Source organism: Amblyomma americanum, chromosome 3 (genome assembly GCF_052857255.1).
Source record: "Amblyomma americanum isolate KBUSLIRL-KWMA chromosome 3, ASM5285725v1, whole genome shotgun sequence".
In the NCBI taxonomy this organism is placed as follows: domain Eukaryota; kingdom Metazoa; phylum Arthropoda; class Arachnida; order Ixodida; family Ixodidae; genus Amblyomma; species Amblyomma americanum.
The window spans coordinates 158053221-158075762 of record NC_135499.1 but is presented as its reverse complement, the minus strand read 5'-3'; the positions used below and the strand labels follow the sequence as shown (position 1 = coordinate 158075762).

Here is a 22542-nt window from a genome sequence, read left to right as displayed (position 1 = left end):
AGCCATATTCGGTGCAGTGAAGAGGTTGTGATGCAGCACTTTTGTTGCTGTCGTGGTCTCTTTACAAATATATGCCCGCCTTTAGGAAACAACTTTATAAATATATGCCCGCTTTTAGGAAACCAATTTATGAATGTTGATAAATTATAAGCATTGAAACAAAACTAATAACAGGAAACTCGTTTTTCAATTATATGAAAACACAAAAGACAGTTTATTCTTTCGGAATTCCAGCGTTGATGTTCTTCTCTATAGCACATTCGTCGTTACCACGCAGGATCTTGAAGTAGCCTGCAAAGATTGCAAATACATCGTCGCATTTTGCTCAGTAATGGGCACAAGCTGCAGTACGCGGTCAAATCTGCTTTCACAGGCGCAATTTTCCATATGTTCTGAAGCATAAAATGAACTACGATTGGCCTCTACAGCAAATAAGTTATGAAGGGCCTATGCGCGCCTATCTATACCCTCTCATAACACAACACTCGAAACCGTGCTTGCATTTTCTTTCTAGCACACCTATATTCCATGCATAATTTGAGGCCTATGCAACCCAGTCAAATGGTGTCTGCAGAAAGTAGAAATTCATGAGACCAGGGTAATACCCCAAGGACATAACAGCTTTACTATAAACTATGTAACAAATATGAAAACTCTGCCGCTTTATGTAGCAGTGCTCACCTTTGTCACCCCAGTCCTCGTTCCAGGAGTTCGCGGCGAGCCAGTAGGGAACACCGTTCTCCTCGCCCCATCCAAGGATTCGAATGGCGTGGAAACCTACTTCAGCATTGCTGTGTCGCTGGTAGACGCCTATTGCAAGATGTAACGCAGCAGTTACATGCTGTGTATCGACTTCAGTGCGTACAACTTCAAATTTGCTGCATGTGCTGGAAGTTTGGTTTCATGCATGTACTCTGCATGCGTGTGGGTGAATCCAGTTGAAATCAAGCTTATTGCTTGCACTGTTTTATGGCAAAACTCGTAATTGTGTGTGTGGAGGGACTGCGGTAGCGCGTGAGATGGCGTCACTAACTTCGCGACGTAGGAAGCAGATACCAGAGAAAGAAGACGTTTGATGTTCTATTGCCTTGAGCACCGTTACTTTTCTGCTTTGTATTTCATTACACATATTTAGTTGTAAAATGGCGGCCACAACTACAAAGCGGAACTGTCCCCATTGGAAGAACACGGCTCCTGCAGCACCGGCATCTCTAAGGGGGCAGCCAACCTAAGGAGGCTTGCTCAGAGGATTCGGACATGGCTTCCCAGAGCGAGTAGCTGGCAAAATTTCGGAACGGGACCTAGCCAGTGCAGCATCATTCGTCGCAGAGAGTCAGAACAAAATGAGGGTTTATCCGATCCGTGCGATGTACTATTAGGCTTTGAGCTAGCGCGTTTCGCGGAGATGCTAACTTGGCCGGCTTCTTTAACAAGCACTAACATCGCCCTGCACAAAGTCGTCTGGTGCATTTCGCCTTAATCCGAATGTGACGAAAGCTGCTTATGAGCAAACGAAAGTTGCAGTAACTATCTTACCCTGGGTAGACACCTCAACTGCGCCGTGCAGGCAGGCGGGAAAGAGGAGGGTGAACGAACCAAGAAACAGGCGCCGTATCGGGCGGCTACTCAATAACTCGGCCACCAGGCTGTCATTAACGTGCGCTCACATTGCAGAACACACGGGCGTCTTTAGCATTTCGTGCCCATTGAAGTGTGGCTGGCGCGGACGACATCGACACTTTGTCTCACGTTCTTGTGGTCGGCAGTCGAATGCATTAGAAGCAGCCGCCACGGCTGCTTGAAACGAGCGCTGGACCTCCCGGTCTCTACCCCTACCAGCCGCCTCATGGCACTGGTAATGTACTATTAAGGCTTTGAGCTCGCGTTTCACGGAGATGCTAACTTGGCCGGCTTCTTTAACAAGCACTAACATCGCCCTGCACAAAGTCGTCTGATGCATTTCGCCTTTATCCGAATGTGACTAAAGCTGCTTATGAGCAAACGAAAGTTGCAGTAACTATCTTACCCTGGGTAGACACCTCAACTGCGCCGTGCAGGCAGGCGGGAAAGAGGAGGGTGAACGAACCAAGAAACAGGCGCCGTATCGGGCGGCTACTCAATAACTCGGCCACCAGGCTGTCATTAACGTGCGCTCACATTGCAGAACACACGGGCGTCTTTAGCATTTCGTGCCCATTGAAGTGTGGCTGGCGCGGACGACATCGACACTTTGTCTCACGTTCTTGTGGTCGGCAGTCGAATGCATTAGAAGCAGCCGCCACGGCTGCTTGAAACGAGCGCTGGACCTCCCGGTCTCTACCCCTACCAGCCGCCTCATGGCACTGGTAATGTACTATTAAGGCTTTGAGCTCGCGTTTCACGGAGATGCTAACTTGGCCGGCTTCTTTAACAAGCACTAACATCGCCCTGCACAAAGTCGTCTGATGCATTTCGCCTTTATCCGAATGTGACTAAAGCTGCTTATGAGCAAACGAAAGTTGCAGTAACTATCATACCCTGGGTAGACACCTCAACTGCGCCGTGCAGGCAGGCGGGAAAGAGGAGGGTGAACGAACCAAGAAACAGGCGCCGTATCGGGCGGCTACTCAATAACTCGGCCACCAGGCTGTCATTAACGTGCGCTCACATTGCAGAACACACGGGCGTCTTTAGCATTTCGTGCCCATTGAAGTGTGGCTGGCGCGGACGACATCGACACTTTGTCTCACGTTCTTGTGGTCGGCAGTCGAATGCATTAGAAGCAGCCGCCACGGCTGCTTGAAACGAGCGCTGGACCTCCCGGTCTCTACCCCTACCAGCCGCCTCATGGCACTGGTAATGTACTATTAAGGCTTTGAGCTCGCGTTTCACGGAGATGCTAACTTGGCCGGCTTCTTTAACAAGCACTAACATCGCCCTGCACAAAGTCGTCTGATGCATTTCGCCTTTATCCGAATGTGACTAAAGCTGCTTATGAGCAAACGAAAGTTGCAGTAACTATCATACCCTGGGTAGACACCTCAACTGCGCCGTGCAGGCAGGCGGGAAAGAGGAGGGTGAACGAACCAAGAAACAGGCGCCGTATCGGGCGGCTACTCAATAACTCGGCCACCAGGCTGTCATTAACGTGCGCTCACATTGCAGAACACACGGGCGTCTTTAGCATTTCGTGCCCATTGAAGTGTGGCTGGCGCGGACGACATCGACACTTTGTCTCACGTTCTTGTGGTCGGCAGTCGAATGCATTAGAAGCAGCCACCACGGCTGCTTGAAACGAGCGCTGGACCTCCCGGTCTCTACCTCTACCAGCCGCCTCATGGAACTGGGGATGGTGAACACTTTCAGGGAGCTTCAGGAGGCCCACCTCAGCAACCAATACACTCGTCTCACAAAGACAGGGTTGGGTCACCGCCTTCTAGCCCGTCTTCACATCCAGCACAGCCAATTCACAGAGAGATGCCGCCTTCTAGTGCACTGGAGACGCGCCATCCACGTGCGGCCTCTGCCCACCAACATGTCCAAAGAGGACCATAATGGCAGGCGCCTGGCGCGGGTGGAAGACTTGCACCGCCATTTTGGGAGCAAACCAGGAGTCTCCTACGTAGACGCCTCCGGCCCAGACCCCAGGGGATGGTACACGGCCGTGGTCGTCCGCGAGGGCAAAACAGTAGACGGCCTTACTTTCAAGGCCCAGTCAGCAATTCACGCAGAAGAGGTTGTCATCGCCCTGGCAGCCTCCGACTCCTCCTCCAAATACATTATCACCGACTCGCGACGGGCTGTCGAAACGTCTATCAAGGGTGGGCTATTCCCCTGGCTTATCGCATCTACCAAAATTGTAGCCAAGACTCGGATCCTGCGCACCGATCTCTTGTTTGGGCTCCAGGTCACCAAGGCCTCCGCGGAAACGAAGCAGCCGACGCCGCCGCCGCGCGCTCTCTCTCCGGGCATTTCCCACGGGACCCGACGCTGACCCGGACTCCAATTTCAATCTGGTTTACACTTTTAAGGAAATATGCGATTATTAGAAATCCACGCACCAAACTCTTCCCACGCCGTGCAAAGGGCTGGGGAAGGACAACGAGCGGGTACTCCTGCGCCTGCTCACTCACACGATGCTGTGCCCGGCAACTCTAAAGAATTTCGATCCTCAATTCGACGGGCGGTGCTCGCACTGTGGGGAGGTCATCATCATCATCATCATCATCATCAGCCTTACTACACCCACTGCAGGGCAAAGGCCTCTCCCATGTCTCTCCAATTAACCCTATCCTTTGCCAGCTGCATCCACCCTTTGCCTGCAAACTTCTTAATCTCATCCGCCCACCTAACCTTCTGCCGCTCCCTGCTCCGCTTACTTTCTCTTGGAATCCACTCCGTTACCTTAAGGGTAACGGAGTGGAGGTGTCTGACACCTACCACATTGTGTGGCCCTGCCAGCAGAACCCATCCCTACCCCCTATCCCAAACCCCACCCGAAAGGACTGGGAGGCGACCCTGTCCGGCTGCTGCACCCTCGAGGCCCAAAGGGCCTTAACGCAGCGCGCCCGGGCTGCGGCAATCGTCAATGGGGTACCTGACTAGGCATCCCACTTAGTGGTTGTAAGGGCGTGACCCTTCAGGTCACGACCCCCAACACCTCTCTCTATGATTGTTTTCACCACCACCCCCACCGGCGGTAGCGAGTTGAGACTGCATCAGTATAATACTGAACCATACGGAACCACGTAAAGTTGCACTTTCTTGCATTTTATAGTTGAAGGCACTCGACTGTCCCATGCTTGTTATCTTAATACTGATATTGTGGTCCGGGAAAAAAAGATTCCAGAATACATTCTCAGCCTGTGGCCTGGAGCAGCAGGTGGCCTGGACCAAACCTCAGCAGGTGGCCTGGAGACAACGCCAGACAAACCCTTTCCCCAACCCTTCTCAAAACTCCTTTATCTATCCGGGAGTATTCTCGGCCTAGTGCAAGCTATGTGGTCAAGATAGGGCCGACTTAGGTCATATACTGTATGAATGTCCACGGGACACACCCCCGATGGACGTACAGAGCGGGAGATTGCGGTGCTCAGCTCCGACCCGAAAACCCAATTCCGGGTCGTGACCCGAGCTTTGGAAGTCGCCGAGCGCCCAGGGCCCCTGGCCACATCACACGACAAGCAGTGAAGCAGGGAACGAAGCAAAAAAAAGCTCAATGGAGACCCGACTCAATCTACGAAAGAGCACCTTCGATTAAATTTTGACGAAAATAAAGTTTTTACCACCACCTCGAGAATTCAGTTTGGCGTTCTGACTGCGTATAGTCTTCGTTCAGAAAGCGCTCCAGCATAGCGTGCAGCGCTTCGGCTGTCGCCGCTGCTGCTGCTTTGAAGGATATGGCAAGGAACCAGGGCCCGTTTTCATGTATCAGATCATCCAGGCTAGTTCCCAGTGTCATCTTAATTGCAGTCTAAACCTTCCCCTAGTTTTGTAGAAAAGAAAAGCCCATAGCTGCCTCACGTTTTAGGTGAACACCGCCAGATCTTAAAACAGCGCAAACGACGCAGACGCAGACAGGAGGTCTGACGCAGAAGACCGTTTTTATCAGAAGGAAAACTGCGAACGCTGACTAAGGTTGAAGTTCCCAGACAGCGTTCGTGTCTTTCCCCCTTCACTGTGCGGTTGATGTGTCGAGCGAAAAACAAACCACTCATGCGCTTTTCTTTTCCTGAAAACTAACAGAGGGTCTAGAAAGCGATTATGGCTACACTGGGAACTAGACTGTCTAATTTGCTTCGTGCAATCAGGTCCAGTGTAATAAGGAACTTCTTGCAAAGCACAGCGTCGCGAACAACCGGCGGTCCTGTTCAAGGCACAGACCAGAGGTAGCGTTCAGCCCAGAGCACGCACGAGGGACGGAGCGTACGGCGCTTGTCGTCGTCTTCTTCGTTAAGCGCCCGCCTCTGAAGATTCGAAAGCCGAAGGCCAGTCTTGCCATTCTCCCCGGGCGAAAGGTCCAAAGGCGGCCGAGCGAAAGGCGGCCTAGGACGATGTGACGACGGCGGGGTCGTAATACGGTTTGAGGCGGGTCGTGTGGACAATGACGCAGCCTCGGCGACGATGATCAGGGGATGGCGTAAGGGGTTCGGTGAGGGAATTGACGGGGGATGTCTGCTGAAGAATACGGTAGGGTCCCCGGTACTTGCTAACAAGTTTGGAGGAAAGGCGCGGACCTGAGGAGGTTACCCAGCGCCAGACCAAAGAGTCAGGAAGGTAAGCGGGAGGAAGTGCAGGTGGATCACGGGTGCTTTTCTGCTGCTGCTGGGCGTGAGAAGTGAAGGACCGGGCAAGCTGTCGGCATTCTTTGGCATAAGTTGCGGCTTGAGAAAGAGCTGTAAATTCGGAAGCATCAGGGCGGTAAGGAAAAATGGTGTCCATTGTGCAAGAAGGCTGATGGCCGTACAGGAGAAATTACGGAGATAATTCGGTGATGGCTTGAGCAGCGGAGTTATAAGCGTATGTGACAAAAGGGAGAACGCGGCCCCAGTTACAATGGTCGGAAGCAACATACATGGCCAGTATGTCGCCGAGGGTGCGGTTAAAACGCTCAACCATGCCATTTGTCTGGGGATGGTAAGCGGAGCTCCTGTGGTGACCGACGTTGCATTCCTGAAGGAGAGCTTCTACAACTTCAGAGAGGAAAGCAGGACCTCTATCACTGAGCAGCTCTTTGGGCGCTCCATGGAGAAGAATGATGCGATGGAGACTGAAGGATGCAATGCCGTGGGCTGTAGCGGATGGCAAAGGCGACATTTCAGCGTAGCGTGTAAAGTGGTCGATGGCAACGATGATCCAGCGGTTCCCGGTTGATGTGCTGTGAAGAGGGCCGTATAGGTCGATGCCAACACGCTCGAAGGGCTGCGCTGGGCAAGGCAGCGGCTGCATAGGAGCGGCAGGTCGGCGAGGTGGATGTTTGCGTAGCTGGCATGCGGTGCAGGACTAAACGAACTGGCGGACATAACGGGCCATCCCACGCCAGTAGTACCGCTGTCGTAGACGGGTGAACGTCTTCAAGAAGCCGGCATGGGCATACTGGGGATCATCGTGGTAGGAAGAGCAAATGAAGGAGCGCAGATATGTCGGAATGACGAGAAGCCACTTGCGACCATCCGTGAGGTAGTTGCGGCGATAAAGAAGCTCGTCTCGGATGGCGAAATGGTGGGACTGACGACGGGGAGCACGGGAAGGAGGGCAAGACGATTGGCCAGATAAGAGATCTAAGAGGCAAGAATCCACGGGTCTTTGCGTTGCTCGGAAGCCATATCAGCGGACACAAACGTCAAAGAAGGCAGGGCGGATGTACAAGGCACTGCCTCAGATGGTACAGGGGAACGTGAGAGGGCATCAGCATCGGCATGTTTGCGGCCGGAACGATAGATAACGCGAAATTCGTACTACTGTAATCACAGAGCCCAGCGCGCCAGTCGACCAGAGGGATCTTTCAAAGAGGACAACCAGAATAGGGCGTTGTGATCTGTGACAACGTCGAAAGGGCACCCGTAAAGGTAGGGGCGAAATTTCACGATCGCCCAATGGATGGCTAAGCAGTCCTTCTCGGTGACAGAATAGTTGGTTTGAGCTTTTGTGAGTGTCCGGCTAGCGTAAGCGACAACGTATTCGGCAAAGCCTTGCTAGCGCTGAGCGAGTACTGCACCGAGGCCGACGCCGTTGGCATCGGTGTGAAGTTCCGTCGGAGAACGAAGGTCGAAGTGACGCAGAATTGTGGAGTGGTCACGAGGCGACGGAGTGTCGTAAACGCTTCATCACAGGTTGGCGACCAGGCCGAAAGTTGTGGCTGGAAAGGAGCTTGGTCAGGGGGTCGATGATAGCGGCGAGATTGTTGACAAAGCGGCAGAAGTAGGAGCAGAGGCCGACGAAGCTGCGGAGGTCTTTTAAAGAAGTGGGCTTTGGAAATTCGACCACAGCTCGCAACTTGGCTGGGTCCGAGAGAACGCCATCCTTCGACATGAAATGTCCGAGAATAGAGAGCTGCCGAGCTCCGAAGCGGCACTTTTTCAAATTGAGTTGGAGGTCAGCGTCGGCCAGGTAGCGAAGAACAGTCTCAAGGCGGTGGAGGTGAGACGAAAAGCCAGGGGAAAAGATCACAACGTCGTCTAGATAACAAAGACATGTGTGCCATTTGAGCCATCGAAGTATGTTATCCATAATGCGCTCGAATGTGGCGGGTGCATTGCAGAGGCCGAATGGCATGACATTAAATTCATAGAGCCCGTCGGGTGTGACGAATGCAGTTTTTGGGCGATCGGCCTCCGCCATCGGCACCTGCCAGTAACCGGAGCGCAAGTCCGATGAAGAAAAGAACTGAGAGCCCTGCAGGAAGTCGAGGGCATCCTCGATACGGGGGAGAGGGTAAACGCCTTTGCGTGTAATCTTGTTCAGACGACGGTAGTCCATGCATAACCGGATGGAACCGTCTTTTTTCTTGACCAGGACCACTGGCGATACCTACGGCCTGTACGACGGCTGTATCACGTGGCGCTTGAGCATGTCGGTCACCTGCTCGTCAATGATGCGGCACTCAGCGGCTGACACGCGGTACGGACGTTGGCGCAAAATGGCAGGGGTTCTAGTATCAATATAGTGGGTGGGTAGCGGTGGTAGTGTGGCCCAAGGAAGGTAGCTGGTAGTCAAATGAAGCTTGAAAACGCTGAAGAACGGCGACAAACTGGTCTCGTTGGCTAGACATCAGGGCGGCGTCGACGGAACGGTGAAAAATATCGACAAAAGACTGATTGGTGATGGGAACAGGCGTAATGGCACTGACGTTAAGGCCGGCCGTGCTATCGACGAGGGGGTATGCTGAGGCGGGATCGAGAAAGGCGACACTACCATGCGATTGGCCACGGAATAAAGTGATAGGGCAGGAGAACGGGTTGGCCACATAAATAGCGCTGGAGCCACGAACAATTGTCAGCACGGCATGAGGCAGCAAAACAGACTTCTTGTCAGCGCATCGTAAAGAGGGGGTATAAGTGACAGTTGCATCTGAGAGAGCAGCATAAGAAGGAGTCACCAGCACTGAAGAGAAAGGCGGAACATCTGTGTCCTCTGAGACGACCACAGTAGCGGCAGCAGCACCGGTTACGTCCAAGGGGGCGTCACTGTAGGGCGAAAAGTCAAGCTGAGCACGGGCGCAGTCAATAACGGCGTGATGTGAGGAGAGGAAGTCCCAGCCAAGGATAACGTTGTGAGAGGAACAGGTGTGGACGATTAACTTGATTGGGTAGGGAACGTTCTCGATGAGCAGGCGGGCGGTGCAGGCGACTAATGGTCGAATGTCCTGTGCCCTGGCGGTGCGGAGAGAAACGGGAAGGCGCGTCGTTACTTTTTTGAGTCTGCGACAGAGGGTGTGACTGAGAACGGAAACGGCTGTGCCAGTGTCAAGAAAAGCTTCGAAGGCGACTCCCTCAACGAACACGGTAATAATATTGGCAGGCACAGAAACAGGTCTTGAGTGAGTTGCTGGCGACGCAGTTCTTGTCTCCGGAACTGCGGTGGTTAGTTTTTGGCGTGGACGGCGGGTTGGCGACGGAGCATTGGAGAACGGGAACGGCGGGCAGGAGACGGCGTGTGGTGGGAGCGAAGATGGTAACTGTGAGAAGAATCCGGAAGCGGCTCGTGTGATGAAGGCGAGGACGACGGCGGAAGGTCGTACGTCGGCTCACGTACGGGACGGTGGTCACGACTGCGACACAAACGAGCCACGTGGCCAGCGACGCCACCGGCGTAGCAAATAAGGCGGTTGTTTTGTGTGCGCCAGGGGTTGAGTGGCTGCGGCTGTGATCCGGGGCGGGCAACCGGACGTTAAGGTGGGGTTGCAGGTCACTGAGGTTCTAACTGCAGGGTAGGTGGCCTGTAGACAGGAGCAGCAGGTGAGGGCCGCGACCACACCGCGGCATCGGCGTACGTCAGAGGAGTCGTGATCAGAGGTGGCTGAGGAGGAGGTGGCAGGACTTGAGCGATGTGCTCCTCGATAACACCCTGTAGGTTGAGAGTGAGCGACGGCGCAGGCGTAGGCGGGCAGGTAGACAAAGGTAGCTGGCGTGCGACTTCCTCTCCTACAAACTGCTGGATGCGCTGGATGAGCGACGGTTAGTCCAGAGTACCGTCCGCTGGGAGAGCCAAGCTGGAAAGTGTGACCTCCTGAAAGCCTGCACGCCGGGTAGAAAGGCGCTGTTTGCGCAGCTCATCGAAGCTTTGGCAGTAGCCGATGACACTGGAGACCGTCTGGGGATCTTTGGCGACGAGCATCTGGAAAGCATCATCCTCAATGCATTTCATATGTCTGATCTTGTTGGCCTCGCTCATAGAAGAGTTGACACGCTTGCAGAGATCGACGGCATCTTCTATATAAATGGTGTAATTTTCACCGGTTTGCTGGGCCCGACTTCGCAATAGTTGCTCGGCGCGAAGCTTACGCACTACGGGACGGCCAAAGACTTCTGTCAGGCTGGTTTTTAGAGCTACCCAGCTTGAGATGTCAGCCTCGTGGTTTCGAAACCCGTGATTGGCTACGCCGCTCAAATAAAAGATAACGTTGGTGAGCGTGGCGGTGTCGTCCCACTTATTGTATGCGCTTACGCATTCATAGGAGGCCAACCAATCCTCCACATTCGTTCATCTGTGCCGCTGAAGAACCGAACATTCGGCGCTCGAGCTTTGGAGCGTTCGGCGTTCTTGTCGTCTTCTTCGTTAAGCGCCAGCCTCTGAAGATTCCAAAGCCGAACGCCAGTCTTACACCAGGAATTTTTGCAAAAAATGTAAGCCTCGCTCTGATTCGTCTCATTAGGCAAAGCGAAAACGCAACCATATTCACCTCTGACTCGAAGTCGGCAGATGCTTGGACTCAATCTCAGTTACTACTGAGTAGCAATTGATTATTGATGTTATATAGTGCACTTCTGGTTATGGTTTATGGATGTTATATGGTGACGCGCACTTTTAATTAGACATCGAAATAATTTTGCATTGGCATTAGGCTTTTGCCATTATACCAGGTGATGTTTTTGCCTCTATGGATTTTTAATTTAAAACCTGCAACAGGTACGCCGGTGCGGTCTGTGCAGAGGAAATCTAGACTCAGATCCCTCTGACCGAGCACTTGCAACCACTCGGTGCAACCGTTCGCTGGGAGATAAACACCGAACCGATTAGACCGGCTCAGGTGGCCGACAGCCTTCGCCGTTAAAAAAGAGTGCGTACTTACCGCTCTTGTACAGGAGGAAATCAACGAAGACAACGAAGTCTGCTTCCACTGGTCCGTGCTTGAAGATTTCGGTTTTAATCTGATTCTCGTCACCACTGATGCTGTAGACTTTCATTGCTGTAGAACAAGCGGCAGAAGAACCAGTAGTTAGCAAGGTTCTGGATAATTCTACCTGTTCTACATATGTAGGCTCTAGAAATCAATATTTGTTCTAACCATTTCGATAATATCTTTCTGGAATACGCTTCAGTACCGCAGAACGATTAGCTCTGTCAAGCCTTCGGAAAAAAGGCCACCAACTTTACGACTACTTTAGTGTCGTTTTCAGTGACTGTTTCAGTTTCCGTGGAATTCGCTCTAAGGTTAACCTAAAGCGATTTTGTGATAAGAAATCAGCAGTGTATCCTGTACCTGTCTTACCGCCTTAAAATAAGAGCCTACTTCCAATGGCTCTTCACTCATAATTTCTTAACATCATATCATTCGCAAAGAATCGAGGAATGCAATGCTGTCGAAGAGGAGAATGCTACCTGCGATTGCTACTTTTCTCAGTAACCAAGTTAGATGAAGGTCCCCTAATGACAGGTGACATATGCGAATACATTTATTGCTCGAAACTTGAAAATGGACTGAATAGAAACATAAGCGCACCTCACATCGACTCAGCGATAAATTCACTAATGGCTGCATTTGGGCGAGTTGGTTTTCCATTCTGAACGTAAAAGCGCAAAAAACACAAGGACACAGACTAAGGCAGACAACACGAGCGCTTACTTCCAACTGATTTTATTTCATGCAAGAAGCGAAATTTATACTCTTGATAAGTGTCTGCACATGCTTACAGGGCAATTACCGCAGAGTTATGACTGATACCAGTTATCATGTAACACATATGAAAGATGTCAGATATGCCATCTCTTTTTGTGACAGCAGAATTGATGGAGCACTTATGCAATCATCCCCAGCTCGCGCTATCTCCAAAGCTTCCACAATTTCTCGGGTAATTTGGCATTTGTGCACGTAAAGGACTTTGCACTTGTGAAAGAGAGGACGACAACCCTCTTTACTTTTACTTTTGCACTTTAAACAATGAATGCTCATGTGCCCCCCTTTTTTGTTGTTCACAACGTAGTCATGCTCGCTCAACCGCTCGTTCAGGCATCGTCCCGTTTGGCCTATATAGTATTTTCCACATGATAAGGGCACTTTATAAACAACACCTTCACTGCATCTCACAAACGGCTTTTGATGCCTGATTTTGCAACCAGTTTTTCTTTGGTTTCCTGAAGTACTTTGCTTACATAATGACATCAGCTTATTTGGGGCAGAGAACACCACGTCAACGTTTGCCCTGTTACCAATTTTTTTGAGATTGTGTGAAATCTTATGTTTATAGGGAATGACTGCAAATTTCTTATTGGCTTTTGTCTCTTCCGGCTCGTCCTGGCACTTGGCTTCCCATTTTTTCTTTTTGACAAGTCCTTCCGCCACAGAAACCGGCAGGTGTAACGGATAACCCACATCTTGCAATTTGTTGGACTGCAGGAGAAGGCTTTCTTCGATTGCATGTTCACAAGACTTCTTTGTACAGTTAAGAAACCCTAAACGAGCTATGTTTCTTTTTATAAGCTTTGAGTGCGCGGAACTGAAGGGTAAGGGCATTTTTCCATCCCTGGGATGATAAATCCAGCAAGTGTGGTCTTCTAGAAAAGTTAACCTGATATCGAGAAAGCGTATGCTACTGTTCTCTGGCATTTCATGCGTGACTACAAGAGGAGATAGGCTACACTTGAAATGATCTAAAACCTTTTCTACCGCCTCATTGAGGGTGATTGCAGTGGTGTCTAAGAAGATTAAAAAATCGTCGACAAAACGAAAAACTTTTAACACCCCTACGTCTTCAAGGCAGGCTAAAAGCCTTCTGTCACATTCAGCTAAAAACAGGTCACTTAACAAAGGAGCTACGCTGGACCCAATACATATTCCTTGCTTCTGCAAAAACAGATCGTCGGCCCACTTTACAAACGTAGAATTGAGATATGTACTTAATAGCTCCAAAAAACCCCCAACACTCACTCCCACTGAATTCTGGAAAGCAATGGGGCCAGCGTTCTCAATACATCTTTCAACGCACTGCAATAATCTGTTTTTCGGCAAAGAATAGTAAAGGTCTTTGACATCGACCGAGAAGGCAAACATGTTCTTTCCATCGCTTTGCTTTAGAAAATCAATTACATTTCCTGAATTTTTTATCATGAAAGGGTCATCAACAACTAGCTGTTTTAGACATTTCTGTAGGAAGCCAGAGACTGGTTTTTGCCAGGTGCGCGCTTCCGAAACGATAATTCTTAAGGGACATTCCATTTTGTGTGTTTTAGCGGAAAAGAACAGGTTAAGACTTAGATCACTGGCCTTTTCTACGGACTGAGCTAAGCGGGTTAAATTCAAGGAGATGCACAACTTTTTTGCTTTCAATCTTACTTTTGACAAATTTATACCTTTTTGCCTATCAAACACTTTCTCAACAGCATGACTGACTTTTTCATGAAAAAGGACCTTAGGCATCACAGTGTCCGAAGACAAAGCCTCAAGTTTCCCCTTCAAGTGTTTTGAAATTCCTGAAGCAAGGCGATTTATGCCTTCTTCCTTGTGATAAGGAAGGTGGTTTTGCTGTGATGCCTGAGGTCCTTTTTCATGAAAAAGTCAGTCATGCTGTTGAGAAAGTGTTTGATAGGCAAAAAGGTATAAATTTGTCAAAAGTAAGATTGAAAGCAAAAAAGTTGTGCATCTCCTTGAATTTAACCCGCTTAGCTCAGTCCGTAGAAAAGGCCAGTGATCTAAGTCTTAACCTGTTCTTTTCCGCTAAAACACACAAAATGGAATGTCCCTTAAGAATTATCGTTTCGGAAGCGCGCACCTGGCAAAAACCAGTCTCTGACTTCCTACAGAAATGTCTAAAACAGCTAGTTGTTGATGACCCTTTCATGATAAAAAATTGAAAGGGTCATCAACAACTAGCTGACATGCAATCGAAGAAAGCCTTCTCCTGCAGTCCAACAAATTGCAAGATGTGGGTTATCCGTTACACCTGCTGGTTTCTGTGGCGGAAGGACTTGTCAAAAAGAAAAAATGGGAAGCCAAGTGCCAGGACGAGCCGGAAGAGACAAAAGCCAATAAGAAATTTGCAGTCATTCCCTATAAACATAAGATTTCACACAATCTCAAAAAAATTGGTAACAGGGCAAACGTTGACGTGGTGTTCTCTGCCCCAAATAAGCTGATGTCATTATGTAAGCAAAGTACTTCAGGAAACCAAAGAAAAACTGGTTGCAAAATCAGGCATCAAAAGCCGTTTGTGAGATGCAGTGAAGGTGTTGTTTATAAAGTGCCCTTATCATGTGGAAAATACTATATAGGACAAACGGGACGATGCCTGAACGAGCGGTTGAGCGAGCATGACTACGTTGTGAACAACAAAAAAGGGGGGCACATGAGCATTCATTGTTTAAAGTGCAAAAGTAAAAGTAAAGAGGGTTGTCGTCCTCTCTTTCACAAGTGCAAAGTCCTTTACGTGCACAAATGCCAAATTACCCGAGAAATTGTGGAAGCTTTGGAGATAGCGCGAGCTGGGGATGATTGCATAAGTGCTCCATCAATTCTGCTGTCACAAAAAGAGATGGCATATCTGACATCTTTCATATGTGTTACATGATAACTGGTATCAGTCATAACTCTGCGGTAATTGCCCTGTAAGCATGTGCAGACACTTGTCAAGAGTATAAATTTCGCTTCTTGCATGAAATAGAATCGGTTGGAAGTAAGCGCTCGTGTTGTCTGCCTTAGTCTGTGTCCTTGTGTTTTTTGCGCTTTTACGTTCAGAATTCAGGATAAATTCACGATGAGAAAAAAAAATTTCATTGTCCATAACGCTAATTTGCGCTGCATAGAGAGATAAACTTTTTGAGTGGAAAAAAAAATCCAGTCGTATTACAAGCGAATGCCACAGTTCATAAATGTTGGAGATGAATTACGCATTATATTTCTCCTCTAAGTATTATCTTCGCCAACTAGAGTTCTGACTCGTTCCACAGATCCAGCAGAGCTTCTCCGCAAGTGTTTTGCTCTGTTGAAGAAAATTCTCTTGCAGGAAACAGGTGCAAGCGTCCTAGTGGCTCGAGTGTTGGCTCAGGCTACAAGAGTAGGTGTGCCGATTATGGGATCCAGTTTACGGTGTATTGGGGTTTTACGTCCCAAAGCGACTCAGGCGATGAGGGACGCCGTAGTGTAAATCTCGACCACCTGGGGATCTTTAACGTGCACTGACATCGCACAGTACACGGGCCTCTAGAATTTCGCTTCCATCGAAATTCGGTCACCGCGGCAACCCGCGTCTTTGGAGTCAGCAGCCAAGCGCCATGACCACTGAGCCACCGCAGCGGCTATTATTAGATCCATCCAGTGCGGTCACCTAAAAAAAAAGCGCGAAAAGTCGCTGTAATTTCCTGCAATATCCGCCCTCCAACAATTTCTCAGCCGCCATTGGTTCCATCAAAATCCGGGAATAGTTATTTTCTAATCTACATCGAATGGATGTTTCAGCTGTTTCATATTCCGAAAACTTACAGCAATTAAGGAGCCTGCCAGCCTAGTGTACCTAGTCTATTCGGTTCGGATAGGTACCGTAGTGCTTGTCTTCACTGTAGCCCTTCTTATAGCCCTTGCGGCATTCGTGGACGCACTTGGGTGTCGGCTTGAAACCAGTGCAGTTGGGGAGTGGACCCACGACGAAATGCTCGCATGGAGCGAAGTGGTAGGGCTGGCAGCCGTCGTAGGTGCCATACAGACCTCCGGTGACGATGCCGTGTGTCTTGTAAAACTCCCAGGCAGCAGACGGGATACCACCATTGCATCTAACGAAAAGAAATTTTGTACCATGATATTCAAAAGTGTGAAAGAAACGTGAGGTAACAAAATTTCACTAGGTATTTATAGAGTGCGCGTAAATCAGTGTTTTGAGCGACCGTAAACTAAGAGAGTTTTACTTCAAGGCAGGTTTTTAACTTTGTATGCTTAAAAGGCTGCAAAAACTTAAGAGCGATAGTGAGCCTAAGGCTAATCTGGAGGCACCGCGGTGACATAAAGTGGGTTTTGGAAAGACATTTTAAATAAACAGAAAAAAGGACAGAAAGCAAATGCCGCCCCCAAGGGTGCGGTTTTAACCGAATTCATTGCCAAATGAATCTCAGATTGTCACGTTTTCTTCGTAGTGCTGTAATAAATATACCTTGTCTTTCGTAGTGTTTATTTCTTACAGCAGCAGCAAGCAATCTGGTACTCCAGAGGTCGGGGTATTATCGAATGAGTATTAGCTGATTTTTACTGGGAAAATATTGCGCCTGCTCTTAGTAAAGGATCGATAACAATGTTTCAATTATACTGGTTTGGCAGAAGGATGCCGTGCAAAAATTGCATTAAATCCAGATAATAATAAAAACAACCGCAGAGGACCGCAAAAATTCTGAGCTGGGATGAAACAAATGGTTTCTCACCCTTCGCCACAAGTATCGCAGCAGGTGACGAGGTCCTCAGCCGAGATGTTCACCTGTACTCTTCCTTTGGTCTTGATACACACTCGGTCGGAAATGGCTTCTGCGGCTCCTAAAGCCTGCAGTGTATTAAAGGCGAGTTTAGCCAGCGGTAACACGTTCTCAATCAGGATCTGTGATACATAGACACGGCACCATTTCATGTGACATTCGTTTCGGCCCAAGTATTTACTGGACGCAGGGACACCTTTCATGAACGCCTCCATTGCTTTGGACGACTGAAAGTTTCTTTGGATTGCACCGCTGTTCTTAAAGATAAAACGCTTCAATCTATGTAATGGTACCAATAAAATATGCCATTGAAATCAATGTTGCCACGAACACAGAAGAACCCTTCCTTTTGTGCTGTGTGAACGAAAGCACCTAGAAAGCTTGGCATAAATGTTTGTTGCAAACAAATGAATGAAACTAACCTTTATGATTGGTTTCGTTCATTAGTTCATGATTAGTTTCATGGTCAATATCATTAGTTTTATGATTAGCTGATCAGATGTATGGAACCCTCACGTCGTATCTGCGCCTAAGGTTTCCAGTCGTGTTGCCTCAAAGTAAAGAAATGATTCTCATATTCGCTGTTCTAAAACCTGACATACTACCAGAACTAATGTTATTGTAAATTTCAATAATGGTACATCACCACACATTTCATTCTGGCTCAAATCTAAGTGTGGCAGTGTTCACGATGGCACATCTGCAACAAGCAAAAACAGAAGCACGAGCAGCTAGCAGAATTGAAGAACAAGCAGGATTGAACAATATGAACTGGAACTCTTAGTTCCCAGCTCATCTTGCACTTCTTTTCATCTTCCACTGAAATCCAAAACTGATCTATGGGGCCATCTCTAGAAGCAAAAGTGTGTTGAAAAAAAATTGGACAAATTTCATTCTCACTCAGACTTGGCGGGTAATCACTCACTGCCGGCGAAAAAATCGTATTATTTCGACTCACATGAACCGGCAAACGCATGAACTATTTCAAACCACAACAATCCCGACACCAGCTGTTTAAAATGTAATATAGCTAAGCTGAAGAAGCGAAATTTAAGCGCTCGTAACTAAAGCGTACATCTTGCAGCACAATGATGAAAGGCTAGAACGCATTCGAAACACGTACTTTGTCGGGGCGCTTGTGTGTAACAAATTCGTTGCGCTTTTAGCATGAATTCTGCCTTATGCATGTTGCGCTGCTCCCGTGACTGCTCTTGTTGTGTTCCTATTTCTTGAGCATCTCTAGCAATTCACGACCAGCAGCTAAAATTTTAATATATAGCAGCATGACCTGTCATTTTTTAAGCACACCGCTATCAGGAATTTGGGACAGTTCCTACCAAGCGCTGGGGCCTTGCAGCCTTTGCCGCTTCAAAACTAGAAGTCGCGTTTGTTAGTTTAACAAACCGTACCAATAACGGGCTCTGTTTTTCAGCAGGATTAAGGTTCGAGGTGATCCGCCCCCACGTGAAAGGTAGCGACGTCTCGATGACTCGTTTATTCCAAAAGTCTTAAAATTCTACGCAATACGCGTCTACGAAGTAGGGAAAATTACGAGGCTTCTGGGAGGCAAATAAATGATATTTGAAGAACCCACAGCTCCTATCGTTTTTTTTTTCAATGGGCTCCAAACAGGAGAGATATCTATTTTCCAGTTTAATGTTTGTAGAAAAAATGAGAAGACTTTTGGTCCGAAATTGGCATTTTCACAACACGGTTGCTCCACATCATGATGTAGGGTATAAGCCAGTGCGTCCGTGCACACGCATAAGTCGAGCCGTGGTCGCATCGTGAATTCGACTTGGAAGTAACCGGCTTTGTGAATCTTGCTTCGATAATATTGCATTTCAGCCGAATGATTTTTTACTCAGGGAAGAGTATGCCCTGATAGACTTCAAACCCGACTGGCCCTCCTTTTTATGATGTGCTAAACCTTGATATCATTCTTGTTCTTTGTTTCCTGAATGTGTCTTGTTTTGAGATGGATTTTTTATTGGCTCCAAAAGAATTTGTTAGTAGTTAAGCTGTTTATAGCTCCTGAGTGTCCTGGCAATGTCTGGACTTCATACTCTTTCCTTAAGACTTTATAAATAGTTGATGCGCATTGAAGTTTAATATAGTTTAATAAATTCCACGTTTGCGATTTAAAAAAAATGCCCGAGTGTCCCAACGCTACATCGCACAGATAAAGAGGCTCTCATGTCGAACCTTCGCTATCACCGAGTATTAACATAAATTACTTCCTTTAATTCTTGTCATGCGCCCCTGCGCTGCAGGAAAAGTCAATTAGAGAACTGTCCCAAATTCCTGGTAACGGTTCCCGAATGGTTCCTTCCTGAAAACGGCAGCCAAGACACACTGGCCCGCTAAGGCACGACGTTAACTCAATGCACTTTAAACTGATTCTATATTTTGGCCTCTAGAAACAGCCGCGCATTCCTTTTTTTTTCCAAGATGATCATAGGCAAACGTTGGCCCCGTTATATCTAGGCGCTTACCCAGCAAGATCCGCACTCCGACTGGTCGCGGATGACGTGGATGCTGCTGCAGTGGGACCATTGCTCGCGGGCGTCGAAAGACTCGGGCAGGTCATCGGGGATCTCTTCGTGGTAGTGCAGCGGCAACCTGTAGTTCTTGCTGTCAGGGTGTACACCCATGAGACCCTTCAGGTAGCTGAAGGGAGTGTTCTTGGCGAAATTCCTGCCGGCCTGGAAATAAATTCAACCCTACATTGTAAAAAGCCCCCGGAAACGTCACCCAACCGCCTTTCAGGAAATACATTCGATGTGTTTTCAGTGCAGGAATGCCCGAATTGTCTTGGAGCATACCACAGACGCCCAAACATGGATTTCAAACTGGTTTACCTTAAAAAAAAGTGCAATCGCATACAGAGTAGAAAACTTTTTTTTTTAGTTGAACCGACAACTTCAGCGCATGACGAGAGCCAATTGCTTTTATCAGCTACATGCTGAGAAGCGGTAGAGCATTGCACTTGTATATTTGTTACCACACATTCAAGAATAGCTCTTTCCGATGGTTTTTATACCGTGAAGGCACAAACCTACATGGGACATCTGGTAGACATCCAGAGACAACTTTGCATTGTTTTTCCAGTAAACTGTATTGTGCATGAACGTGAAATGTATTTGTCTGCATCGTAATGAAAGACTTCTGTAGCGAGTACCACTGAAAAGTAGTATTAACTCCAAATGTCTTGTTCGTCCACTTTAGCGCCTTTTGGAGCACTTTGGACAGAAAAAAAAACAGATGGAAGGGGCAAACAGCGCTTTTTTGGGGTCGCTGAGGAATATTGTTGAGCCGGCACATTGTGATCCCCCTCTACGGAGCACCTCTAACAACAGCTGTGTAAAGACACTTCTGCCAGCAACTATTTTTAACTAGTTTTACCTACATTCGTCCTAAGCGCAGAGCGTTGATATGACTGAACTTCAAACGCTCTCTTAGCCGGCGCCTAAATTTAGATCCTCTTCTGGCGGTTTTTCTCAGACTCTAAACAAAAACCAATGAAATTCTGGTAGCACGATACCTTTATTAAGAAAAGTGTGCAATCCAAGAAGTTATGTAATTGTTAACATATGCCACGTTTGAAAAATAAACCGCGCAGGCTCACCTTCCATGTGGTGTTTAGCTTGTTGATGAAGTCAATCATTTCATCGGACAGCAGCTGCATGTGGGGCGGGTGCAGCCGGCGGCTTTGTGCTGCCACCACAAAAAGCGCAAAAATGAGGAGGACCTTCATCATGCCTGCAGGGAATCAAGCGGAAAAGAAATTAATGTTTAGAACATCACTGCAGCTTTGAGTTCATTCCTTTTGCGCGTAGCACAGCGTGCAACGTGTGAGGCTGCACATAAATTTTTTCAGCATGTGACGCCACTTAAGACAACGGTAAATTAAAAAATCAGTCGAATAAGTACAGCGCGAATCGCTATCAAGCTCCCACGTACGCACGCCGCGAATAAATGTATATATAACAATTTTAAAAGCTAACTGAGCATATAGTTAAGAAGCGTGGCTTGTTGGTGCATGTTCGACTGAGATCGAGCACTTTTTCAAGTTTGATATCAAAATATACTTATTATTTACGTTGCAAGATCAAACCTCACGCATTACTTTGGCGGCAAAATCTTTTTTTTTGTATTACATATCATTTAAGCCCAAGAAAAGGATACTCTCTTTCACAGTGCAGCAAGCATGTCTCTGAGCAAGGACTGCCTCCATTTTCATTTGCGTACTTCATTTATCCGCGCATTAAATACAACGGCCCTGTATGTTTAAAACAAGTTTGTTGAATCATTAAAAGAATTATGCGAATTCTTGAGGGCAATGAAGTTCGCACTGTCTTGTTGTCACTTTCAAATTACTGCGAACGCTAAGCTAACACGTAAAAATGGCGGCTCACCTGAGCTGCGGCCGACCAGAGACGCCCACCTGATGGACAGAGAAAGTGCGGCTTCTCTTATAGCGAAGAGAGGCCAGAAATTAAATTGGAATCTAATCTATGACATGCTCTCGTGATGAAGCCACATCACATTCCAAACAATAGAATTGTTATCGGCGACCCTTTGTAAGGACACCATGAACTCATGTGCGGTATCTCGTGCTTACCTAAGCTATAGGGGCTTTTGTGTCTATTATAGAAAAAGTTTTAGCTATGACGTCATTGTTCAGCTGTCCAATTTGAAGGTTTCGCTCGCCCTTCACCACAGCCTGCCATGTTCCTCACCACAAGCTGCCAAGGTACATGTTTCTCTAAAAGCTACACTCTACATCTACATTGTCTGATGTATACGTGGCATAAGTAGTGACGCATAAATACGAGGCTGAAAGAGCGCAAACCTTTCTTAAGGGGCATGGAATGATCGGTTCTATACAGGCATAGTAGAATGCAAGCGCTGAACTTAGTTGACATCCAAGTCTGACCGGTTTAAACAACAGCACCAAACAACGAGCGATATATTGAAGGCCTTCCAGAAAGAAACACAAAAGCTCATGCTTTGGAGAGCTGTATATCGCTCTGGGAGGCACTTAATTCAGGAGTCTTCCTTATATATTTGATGTTTGTTTTTCTTCAGCAATTCATGCGCCAACATATGATCCAACAGATCATGTATTACACTTTACTTGATAATCAGCGCGTGTTTTGTCTACCTCTTTTGATCGCTTAAATGAAAAGGGTGTAGCCCGATTGGAAATAAAATTGCTCGCCTCTGAGAGCTAAGACGTTAAAAAGAAATTCCGTTTGCCAAAGGTACTTGCGTTTCTAACCGTCGTAATGCGGGGCATGGGACAAAATCAGACGAATGGCTAAGGGTATCACTTTGCGAAAAAAAGGGGCGCCCACTGAAGTTGCCTGTACCAGTATATTAGTCAATACCTAATACCACTTAAGTAAAAACGGAGCAACCGATGCGTTCGTACACATCCTTGTCCCTGCAGCGGTGCATGTAACCCCGCTGTGTGAAGGCAACATAATTTTTAGAAGCAATGGAGCTTACTTTTTCAATGCACCTTGTAATACACGCTCGTATATTCTCTTCCAAATCGATGCCTCAAGATCTGAAAAAAAGAATGCTCCATGTCACACTTTTTAACGACGTATTCAACATCGTAAAATTTCAGTTGCATTTTTTTTCCAGCAACATTCTCGATTGTATTGA

General features: G+C 47.8%; 1 protein-coding gene across 1 annotated transcript; it reads right to left on the bottom strand.

Moving 5' to 3' along the window:
* Positions 1 to 182: 182 nt before the first annotated feature.
* On the bottom strand, positions 183 to 21388 carry LOC144125275 (cathepsin B-like). Its single transcript, XM_077658522.1, has 8 exons — positions 21285 to 21388; positions 20495 to 20628; positions 19362 to 19571; positions 16819 to 16934; positions 15950 to 16179; positions 11270 to 11386; positions 682 to 810; positions 183 to 291 (listed from the first exon to the last, which is right to left on the bottom strand). Exons 2-8 carry the CDS (start codon positions 20624 to 20626, stop codon positions 215 to 217), a joined length of 1011 nt encoding a protein of 336 aa, XP_077514648.1. The 5' UTR covers positions 20627 to 20628; positions 21285 to 21388; the 3' UTR covers positions 183 to 214.
* Between the last annotated feature and the right edge of the window lie 1154 nt (positions 21389 to 22542).

Bases quoted from the DNA above. Each gene is read 5' to 3' on its own strand.
- LOC144125275 (XM_077658522.1), bottom strand. From the start codon at position 20,626: ATGATGAAGGTCCTCCTCATTTTTGCGCTTTTTGTGGTGGCAGCACAA. The intron at 16,935-19,361 runs GTAAGCGCCTAG...AATACACTGCAG, and splicing joins CGGAGTGCGGATCTTGCTGG to GCTTTAGGAGCCGCAGAAGC. The intron at 811-11,269 runs GTAAGTACGCAC...ATCTTGCAATAG, and splicing joins TTTCCTCCTGTACAAGAGCG to GCGTCTACCAGCGACACAGC.